This window comes from Polyodon spathula, chromosome 2 (assembly GCF_017654505.1).
Source record: "Polyodon spathula isolate WHYD16114869_AA chromosome 2, ASM1765450v1, whole genome shotgun sequence".
Lineage (NCBI taxonomy): Eukaryota > Metazoa > Chordata > Actinopteri > Acipenseriformes > Polyodontidae > Polyodon > Polyodon spathula.
In genome coordinates this window covers 37,628,703-37,639,479 of record NC_054535.1, presented here as the reverse complement: position 1 = coordinate 37,639,479, position 10,777 = coordinate 37,628,703, and the positions used below count along the sequence as shown (strand labels likewise).

The 10,777-nt window shown below is 41.6% G+C and overlaps 1 protein-coding gene and 1 long non-coding RNA gene across 3 annotated transcripts; one reads left to right on the top strand and one right to left on the bottom strand.

Annotated features, from left to right (window-relative positions):
* Positions 1 to 2,991: 2,991 nt before the first annotated feature.
* LOC121296196 lies at positions 2,992 to 4,738 on the top strand. 2 transcript variants are annotated; one of them, XR_005947037.1, is made up of 3 exons: positions 2,992 to 3,064; positions 3,436 to 3,504; positions 4,519 to 4,729. It is a non-coding gene; the product is annotated as an uncharacterized LOC121296196 (long non-coding RNA). The 2 variants fall into 2 exon arrangements; XR_005947036.1 differs by having other exon boundaries at positions 3,012 to 3,064; positions 3,370 to 3,504; positions 4,519 to 4,738.
* Positions 4,739 to 5,907: 1,169 nt separating this feature from the next.
* On the bottom strand, positions 5,908 to 10,458 carry ndufb6 (NADH:ubiquinone oxidoreductase subunit B). Its single transcript, XM_041221466.1, has 4 exons — positions 10,166 to 10,458; positions 9,594 to 9,686; positions 6,387 to 6,431; positions 5,908 to 6,049 (listed from the first exon to the last, which is right to left on the bottom strand). Exons 1-4 carry the CDS (start codon positions 10,343 to 10,345, stop codon positions 5,978 to 5,980), a joined length of 390 nt encoding a protein of 129 aa, XP_041077400.1. The 5' UTR covers positions 10,346 to 10,458; the 3' UTR covers positions 5,908 to 5,977.
* Positions 10,459 to 10,777: the final 319 nt, after the last annotated feature.

The window sequence follows — 10,777 nt, the reverse complement described above, 5'->3', positions numbered from 1 at the left end:
CATTGTATAATTAATGCTACTAATAAGGAGCTAACTTTTTCTGTACTTTATTAGCTAAAAGTCCCATATCCAGCACAAAAAATATAGTTTATATACACATACAAAGTGTGGTGCAATGTAATGTAGACATACTGGGGTAAAGAAAATAAAGTTACTTACTTAAGATTTACGTCACTGTAATAGCAACACTACTTTTAATGTCAGGTGTCTAGTTAAAACAGCCATTTTCCCCTCATTTTGAGGTGCTGGGCACACTCAAGACCCTCTCCTGACAAAACTAAAGACTGTGCATCTATGAAAGTGGGGTGCAATGTAATGTAGACATACTGGGGATGCAGAAAATGGGGGTACAGCTGTGTGGGCCACCACTCCCTCTGCAACTAGGATCAGATCAACCAGTCGTTGAGATAATTCATCATTCTGACTCCTTGCAGCCGCAAGGGAACGTGGATAGCATCTAGGCTCTTTGAAAACGTACTGGGAGCTAGGCCGAACGGCAGCATGGAAAACTCATACGTGTTGCCCTGGTGGGCGACGCAGAGGCATTTCCTGTGCTGTGGATGAATGGGAACGTGAAAATACGTGTCCAGCAAGTCCACCGTGATGAACCAGTCGCCCGGCCGGACAGACTGGAATATGACGATGAGTCAGCATGTGGAACCCCTTCTGTTTTAAAAACAGCAAGTCCAGGATGGGGCAAAAGCCACCATCCCGCTTCGGTACCAGAAAGTATCTCGAGTAGAAGCCCTCTCCGAGAGAGGTAGGATCTACGAGACGAATGGTGCGCTTGCCCCGCAAGGCTGCCACTTCGGTCTGGAGCACCGAGGCCTGAAGTGGGTCCATCACGAACATAGTCGTGACGCCGTGAAAAGGAGGGGGTCCCAAACAAAACTGAAGCGCATAACTGTATTGTACGGTTGCGAGCACCCACACGTCGGAAGTGCAAGCGCACCAGTAGTGCAGCTGTTGTCCTGTGAATTGGGTCTGAGGCCACCAGCCTTCAGGGGCCCTGTTGGGGCAGCTGAAGCTGGGGCGGGGCTAGCGGTGGCTGTTTAGGGCGGAAAACCTGGAACTGCCTTCTTGGTTGTTGCTGCGTGGGCTGGCTACGTCCACTGCCTGAGATGAGGTCTGTAGGCGGTGCCTAAGGTCACCTGGCGGGGCTGTGAGAACCGGCACCATCCGGGTGACTGTACGTGTCTGCTCAGAGTGCCAGTGGCTCAACCTGACCCGTGCCAGAGTGGGGGGATCGAGCAACGTGGCTAACTGCCTCGACGCCTCGTGTTCCCTGAGGCTTTGCTGTAAGATCTCCTCCACTGCTGGGCCGAAGGTGTGGCCTGGTGATATGGGCACATCCAACAGCGCGGCCTTATCAGCATCCGGCACCCTTGCCTGCAACAGCCACAGCTGTCTGCGTGCGACCACTAGGCCCACCAGGCTTAGATCTGGAGCAACGTGTGCAACAGAATTCACAGTTCCAAGGCCACCGGCTCTGGCAGCAGGGCATCACACAAAATTCCATCCAGGTATGCAGTGAGCATGCTGAACGTGTTCGCTAGGTGGGTACTTTTGGCTCCCGCCACATAGGCTCTACGGACGTGCGTCTCCATGATCCTGCACTGCACGTTTTGGCACACGGTCCTTGGGCATACCTTCCACCAGTGGAGCCTTAACCAGGGCCTAGGCACTGTGCACACATGCTGTGTCTGTCCTCCTGTGGGATATTGGTCCCACAGGTCTCGCAGGCATGGAAGCCAGCCCTGCCCGTCATAGCACTGGGTTGGAAACCACTGTGCGCTCTAAACACAGTGTGCGCCACATGCAGTGAGTACCAAGGGTTTAAGAGCACCGAGTATTACGTGCAATGCGTGCTCCGAGTACCGTGCAACAATAAGTACCGTGTGCACCGAGCACCACGTGTACCGTGCAGCACCGACTCAATATGCAACGCGTGCACTGAGTACCACGTGCACCACCAGCGCGCTAGCCTATATCAGTACAGTGACAATGGACACTGTGTGCACTGTGGTACCGAAGTAGCACGGGCAGAGTCTTACGCACCGCAGTATTAAAAAACACCGGGGCAGCTAGCCACAATGCCTACCCTAACCCAGTCCAAGCCATGAAGAACTATTAACGCCATGCTGAAAAACACATATGCGTCAGCGGACGTCAGTCAGGGCAGCCAATGCAATGGCTATACTGGTCCTGTACCAGGCGCAGCTGGCTGAGAGGCTGCAGGAGCGGGCAACAAAGGCGGACACAGGGGAGCTACTGGTGGTAACAAGGGCAATGACCGACCTAATGGGGGAGATAGGTCATGCATATCAGGCAGGTCTCTAGTGGCGCTGGTATCCGCTCGCAGACACCTCTGGCTAACCCAGTCCAAGGTTGTGGTGACCAAGAAGGTAGCGCTATTAGATGCCCCTATTACACCGGGGCAGACATTCAGAGCGACCATTGATGTGAGCCTTGAGAGGTCCCACAAGGCCACGGAGGTTGCTTCGAAATTCTCACGCCTTCCTGCCTACCGCCAGAGCCTAAGGTGGCCTTCACAGCCTGCAGGGGCAAGTGGGCTTGAAAGCCGCCCCCCACCCCAGAAAAAACAAACAGGCAGACGAAGAGCCGGGGGCAAGGGACCACTGCCGGCCAGGGGTAACCTGTTCTCCGGCTGGAGACAGAGGCCAGGGCCTAAGAAAGATACACCCCCTCCCAAGCCCAAGGGAGACCGCCACTGAGGGGCCCTGGCTACCACCAACCTCCCTCACAGCCAGACTGACCAACGGACACGACCTATGGCAAGGCTGCACCCAGGGAAATGGCTGTTTTAACTAGACACATGACATAAAAAGTAGTGTTGCTATTACAGTGACGTAAATCTAACATTATTTTCTGTACCCCCAGTGTGTCTACATTACCACTTTCTAAGCTTATATAAACTATATTTTTGTGCTGAATACGGGACTTTTATTTTGATGCCTTGCCTGCGCTGAGCCGTTTTGAAAACCGGAAGTAATCATTTTATTGTTGCTAGCTTCACGGAACTCCTGTCGATTTAGAGGGACAAGTAAGGATAAATATCCAAAATTGTGTTCACAGTAAAAACGTAATATTCCTAAGAGCAGACATTATACAGCAGAAAATAAAATAAAACATATGTTAATATTATAAAATAAACTACGAATTCTCTTCGTAGCTTGAATCGATAATAATAATAATAATAATAATAATAATAATAATAATAATAATAATAAGTATATTTTTGTCATCAGTGTATTCATGTTGGTGGCGCTGTGAGCAATGTTAACGTACTGTTACTGCACCGTTTTTATAACTCTTCAGTAATCTATGTTTGCTTGTATGTTTGTCCAGTTTACACACTGTTGCATCGGGTAGACGCGATGATTAGACTGAGGCTGTTTCTGGTGTTTCTGACAGGATAGACCTGAAGCAACGTTTAAAATGATTTATGTCGGCGAACGTGCGCTTGAGAGGATATTGTCTTTGGTAAGTACTACTGTACCACATACATTAGACAGAAGTGACATAGCACGTATAGATTTTGTGTAGATCATGGTATATCGAATAAATAAAGCAAGCGGTAGGTGAGGCGCCCTACAGAATTTAACGGCCATTGGCGGTTAATTGCAGCGTACCAGTGCGGTTTAGTTCATTTCACTATGGTGGACTAACTTCTGGACGAGAACATACCAATAAATTCACAAACAAAATGTGTTCTAAATTGCACTGTAGCATACTAATCAGTTTGTCTAATCAAGTGGACCTTTAAAGTGATTATGTTAACCAACCCATAGATATTTAGAAAGTATAAACCACGAAGGATTTAGACGATTTGAAAAATAGTTTTCTGTTAGTTTTAGTGCAAATATAATTCGTCAATATTATTTACCAACACAAATATGCATTGTGCTGTTTATTTGGCCTGGCATACGAGACACAAATAATAATACCGTTTTCATGTCTAACTCAATTTAAACTGATTTGCAAACAAATGTTGAGGAAAAAGGAGAGGCTAACTTAATTCATTTTATGTGTGTCTTTTTGTGACTACAAGGGACTGGTTTAGTACCTAAACTTTGATCTAGTTTACCTGACGATTGCAAGCTGATTAACTTTTGGTACACTGCAATTGTACACTGCAAACATTGAGACTAATGTTAGTCCATGCAAGCAGATCAGACTCCCTTAATCCCCCATGTTGGCCACATCTATTGGACTAAATTTGGTAAGCAGATTGTGGGCTGAATAAAACAGTGGCTGGTCCAGTGTAGCAATGTGTATTCTAACTACTAGTACTAACCATAGAACATACAGTTTTATAGGGTTTTGAAGAATTTACTTCAATATCTGTTGTGCTGTATTCAAGGTGACAAAACTTAGTTCCAAAAGTTTAACTTAAAACATTTACATATTCCTAGTAAGGTTAATCCTTTTTTGTGATGTAATGTTGAAAAATATAGCACCACCCGTATACATCTACACTTTTGATTTTCACTTCAGATACTTCTAGTAATAGTGGTTCTGTCCTGGGGATATGTCATCTATGCAACAAGAATCGCAGCAAAGTGGCAACTGGAAAAGCAATTCAAGACCACAAACTGACCTCTCAATTTGGAACTGAATGAAACCAGATACATCAGAAACCGTGGGTCAAATACTTGGATGTTTAAAACAACAACAAAAAAAATGATTGTACACTCTATGCTCATCTGATCTTTTTTCATTAAATATGGTTTAATCAAAATATATATGGAAAATTATATTGTAAATAGTGTGCATGTAAAATAAAACTATTTCAAAAATAACATTGCGTACATTTCGTATTTTGTTGTCTTGCCTCTGAATCCAATCAAGTTTAAGTATTAAGCAGGTGAAACTGACTTTATCTGAGAGTGGCAAAAGAAGTACCCCAGATATACAAAAACTGTAAACATGCTGTAACAATCTATCTACAAGATGAATTCAAAGGAAATCCTACCAAGTTGTATGGTCAAGATCTTTCTTCATATATTTTATATTGTTAAACCATAATAACCTCAGATATTGTGATTGGAAGTTAATTAGTTACATTAAATCGAGTCATCTAACTTACTGCTCAAGTATTTTAAACAGACTTGTGGAAAACTGCATATTGAGCTGTAATGTAACTTGGCTATGGTATGATTTACCACAGGTTATTCAGTTATCAACATTTTGGGACATATGATGAAACCTGCATGTCTGACCATAGGTTTGCCATTTTAATAGTCTTCATTCAAAATGTGGACCCTTTTGCAGTGACTGTCACAATGAACTGTAGAGTTATACCAATTTTATACAATCTGCAAACATAACCATGCCTTTATGTGGAATTCACTGCAAAACATCAGGAGGCAGTGATTGTAGTGCGATGGCTGGTTGAGGCAATGCAGAACCTGGAAAACTACATTTCCTATTTCTATAAATTTCTGCCACGTTTTTAGTTGTCATTCATCACTCTATGGCAATGTAACAATACTGTACAAGCAGACCCACAAACGAAAACACCACAGAAGCTTTACATAAGATAAACATAACCTCTTACTTTCCATAGCTATGTTACTTTGCGGTTTGTGAGATGTGGTCCAAAACTCTACAAGTGGGCAAAAAAAATCAGCTTACATCTTACATAGCACCCTGTATTTTTTTTTTTTAATAAAATAGTTAAACAAGAATAACGCATGCAGTACAGTTAATATATTATGTCATTTTTTTGATACAAAGAACTTTGAGATGGCTTTCTCACATCAATATCAAGGTTTAAAATGTTACCACTTTGAACCATCCAGTATCTGCTACATATACTGCACATGCAGCCATGCATTAAAAGGAGACTGTGAATATCTTCGTTAAATCAGTTTTAATGATAAATAGAATGGTTTATTTTTTATTTTTTACAACATAATACACAGAGTATATTTGTTTAGATATGCTTCCGTGTTTAATGATGACCATGGCTCTCTTCTTCTGGTAAGCCTGGAATTATCTCCCCAGTTTCCAAAACTGTATCGCCCTAAAGGAAAAAAAAATATTTTCATAATCAGTTACGACTATTACCAAAAACGAATCTAGTTCTTAACAGAATCAAGCATTAAATACAACAAAAAAAACTAACTTATTTTTTAAGCACACTGCCCAATAACCTGCAATAAATATTGAAAATTACAAATCATGAGTGCTGTAAACTGCTTTTATTTACAAGATCTATCATTTTAACTTTCCTGAAACAAATAGCTAAAGATTACCACAGATAAAATATTTTAAAAAGCAATGGGTGGGGTACCATACATAAGTAATGGTCACTCAGGCTTTTAATACACAGAATTAAAAACAAAAGTCCATTAACTTACAGGGAACAGCTTGGGTTTCACTTCTACAATACCATATGGTCTTTTCTGCAAAAAGAAATAGAATGCAAGCCCTTGTAATAAACTGTAAAGTAAATCAGTACATTTTACCATATGTGAAGTATTTTAGCATGTTCATTTAGCAGTATAATTTGTGTATCTTCTGTATAGATCAAGCAAAAGACAAACAATGCATAAATTGTCTAAAATTACATTATTTTGTACAGATCAAAGGTGATTTGATGTATTTACTGCATGACTAAGTACATAGTATACTGTATCTAGTATACGTAAGTATATATTGAACTTTGATGGAACACATTTGGTAATGGGGAGGAAATTGTTATTTTCTGATATCACCGTGTAACAATTTTTTTTTTTTTTTTTTTTTTTTTTTGGTTCCTGGGTAGTAAGTGTTATTTCCTAATTGCTTATGCCTCAAAAGTATAGAAAATGGCTATTATTCCCCACAAACTTTGCTTTGGTGACCAGGACAGTGATATTTTGAAATTGACCTATTTTCCAGAACATTCCAGATAGATTCAGTGCTGAGTAAACTTGAAGTAAGTTCTAGAAATTTCCAGTAATATAAATAGTAGTATAAATACAGGGGCCTTAAGCCCACCAGTTCAGTTTAGTTCCAGCTGCCTAAGTGGATACATATCTGCATTTTTCTGAGATGGCATCAAGAGGCTGCAAGCATCCGGCAGACGCATTTTGCTATGTCTGCGGCCAATTTATCAAGACGAGCGAAAAAGTACTCAGTGGAAGCATCTGCTAAGATGTGTGAGGCCTACAAGGCATATTTCGGCATGCCTGTCGGGGATCAAGACAAACCCTGGGCACCTCATTTCACCTGCGAGCACTGCAAAAAAACTCTGGAAGGTAAGATGGACAATTGTTGCTCGGAATTTTATGTTATAAAATTTGTTAAAATTTTTAAAATTGTAAAAGTTTTTAATTTTAAAATGTTTTACAATTTTCAATGTTTTTGAAAAATATCATATATGAAAAATGTTGCGAGAATCTCTTACACATTAGTCATGGGTGAAATAAATGTATTTTTGTAGGATGGTACAGAGGGGAAAAGAGAGCCATGAAGTTCGCTATCCCAAGAATTTGGCGGGAACCCACTGACCACTCAAGCAACTGCTACTTCTGCATGGTGGACCCTTCCAAATGTCGGACTGGCAAGAATGCACCTGCTATCACGTATCCGGACCTTCCTTCATCCATCGCCCCGGTGCCACACTGCCATGAGCTCCCCGTACCCACTCCTCCGGAGAGAGAGCAGCCGTCTTTAGAAGAGAGCAGCAAGTCAGAGAGCGAGGAAGACGTTGTAGATCCAGATGACAATTTCAGAGGTGGAGCTGAGGAGAGAAACCCATACTACCCCAACCAAAAAGACCTCAACGACTTGATTAGAGATCTTGGTCTCACCAAGTCCAATGCCGAGCTTTTGACGTCTAGGCTCAAGCAGTGGAACTTGTTGGATGAAAGTGTGCAAGTCGCAGATCAGAGGAAGCGTCACCAACCTTTTTCCAGCTTCTTCACCCGTCAAGATGGGCTCTGCTTCTGACACAATGTGACCAGTCTGTTCAAGGCAATCGGAATCGCCTGTAACCAGAATGAGTGGCGCCTCTTCATTGACAGCTCATCCAGGAGCCTCAAAGCCGTGCTGCTCCATAATGGTAACAAGTACCTGTCTCTTCCCCTGGCTCACTCTGTGCACCTCAAAGAGGATTACAACAGCATCAAGACCTTGCTGGACACGTTGAAGTATGATGAGTACGGCTGGGAGGTCATAAGAGACTTAAAAATGGTGGCATTCCTGATGGGTCTCCAAGGCGGTTTTACCAAGTTTCCCTGCTATCTTTGCCTTTGGGACAGCAGGGACACCAAGGCGCACTACCACAGGCAGGACTGGCCACAGCGGACCGAGTTCTCTGTGGGGAGGAACAACGTCAAGTGGGAGCCACTGGTGGACCCCCGGAAGGTGCTGATGCCACCACTGCACATCAAATTGGGCCTTATGAAACAATTTGTCAGAGCTCTAGATAAGGAGTCGGCAGCCTTCAAGTACCTTCAAGACTTCTTCCCTAAGCTGTCTGAGGCAAAGGTCAAAGCCGGTGTCTTTGTCGGACCACAGATAAAGAAGATCCTGGAGTGCAATGAATTCCCCAAGAAGCTCACTAGTAAGGAGAAAGCGGCTTGGAACAGCTTTGTCGCAGTGGTTCGGGGCTTCCTGGTCAATCACAGGGCCGAAAACTATGTGAAGCTGGTTGAGACTCTGGTGAAGAACTACGGCACAATGGGCTGTAGGATGTCCCTCAAAGTCCATATCCTTGATGCTCATCTTGATAAATTCAAGGAGAACATGGGAGCGTACTCGGAGGAGCAAGGCAAGCGCTTCCACCAGGATATATTGGACTTTGAACGCCGCTACCAAGGACAGTATAACAAGAACATGATGGGAGACTATATTTGGGGGCTGATTCGTGAAAGTGATTTACAGTATAATCGTAAATCTCGAAAAACTACTCACTTTAAATCTTTTGTAGTCATTTTTGTATTACTTTAGTATAAATACATGTTAATTTGGATACATATGTTGTTTTTTTCTGACTTTGTGAACGAAAAGACACAAATTCGCCCGTTTTCTCATTGGAAATAGGTAAATTTCAAAATATCACTGTCCTGGTCACAAAAGCAAAGTTTGTGGGGAATAATTGCCATTTTCTATACTTTTGAGGCATAAGCAATTAGGAAATAACACTTACTACCCAGGAACAAAAATTGTGTTACATAGTGTATTTTAAGGTAAGTCTGACCAATCAGATGTGACTGTTTATGCAAGTTAGGTACACTTCAAAATTCAGCCTCATAATGTATGTCCAGTAAGATGCCTTTACCCATTATTGTTAAATTATGGCCTGTTTGCTTATTACAATTCACAACCCTTTACCATTTAAAAGTGCCTTTCCCAGAATGCACATGGATGTATTCAGAAAACTCAATGTCCCTGAAAATATCACAATGTTCCAACCCATTCACAAATCTGTTCAAAATAAACGATATCAGGTTTTTCTGTTTTTTGTTTGTTTAAATATTTGCATGCTCCAAAATGAAGTATACCATACAAACAATGAACTAAACGAAACAATTTTCAACAGAGAAGTTATATATTTCTAGAACCAATAGGTTACTTACTGCAAGATGGTATTTTACATAGTAATGCGCCACCCAAGCAGGTATTAATAGCCGAGTAAACGTCCACCACCCAGCATTGCAGGCTTTGAAAGTCTGAAAAGAAAATTAAACAATTGAAATTTCACACTTACTCACAATTGTTATGTTAACCCTATCATCCAAAGATAAAATATAAGAGACGTGAAGTTCATGAGACAATACTGAGCAATGCATATATATTATATATATATATATATATATATATATATATATATATATATATATGAATTGTTAAACACGGTGCAAATAATAATAATACTAATAACACTACTAATTCTACTACGACTACTACTAATAATAATAAACATTGGGTGCAATTAATACCAGACAACACTCTTCCCGCTGTTTCACTGTGCTGTATACATTTATTCTGACACTGATAGAAGTGTAAGACATAGGAAATCCGCATGCGAGTCATTTCATATTAATAACAAAAATAGACTACTAGTACCACCTTAATTACCAAGCAGCTACGCCGTATTTGTACATGCTTTTGAACACCTGGCAAATACTGCACTATTTTATAAACTTACATAAATCCTCCACAAGGTATTGGGCTGCAGAAATCCAGACCAGAATTTAGCCACAGGACCCTGTTTTTGAGGGGGCAGGACGGGCTCACGGGGGCTCAGCTCCTGATCCTTTAGCCACTTCCTTCTCAGCTGTGTAAGCTGCTCCATACGGAGCTTCTCGTCGGGGGTGTAACCTGACATTTTGAAGCTCAACAAACTAAGAAAACCCTATTAGTTACAGAAATGTCGACCTTACAATAACACCATAGAGGACACCAAACCTATGGGCCGTCGCTCTCTGATGAGATCATAGCGTTCTCCTGGCTGTATTTTGGAGAGTTGGGAGAGACACCTACTGGACTGGAGGATTACCAACATATTTTTCTCCTATTACATTGTTCTGTACTGTTGGAAGAATAAAGTCAGATTGCAGACAAGAAGCCCCGTTTTAATAGACTTAAACTTTAGATGCAGGAATATATACCATTGCACCAACCTTAATCTATTAACACATGTATGCTTTAAATCATTTCATGTACGCACCTTGCTGATATTTTTACTATTGTTATCTGCGATGTATTAATATCCAGTAGATGGATCAATAGATTATGAGAAAAATTGTTTTATATATAT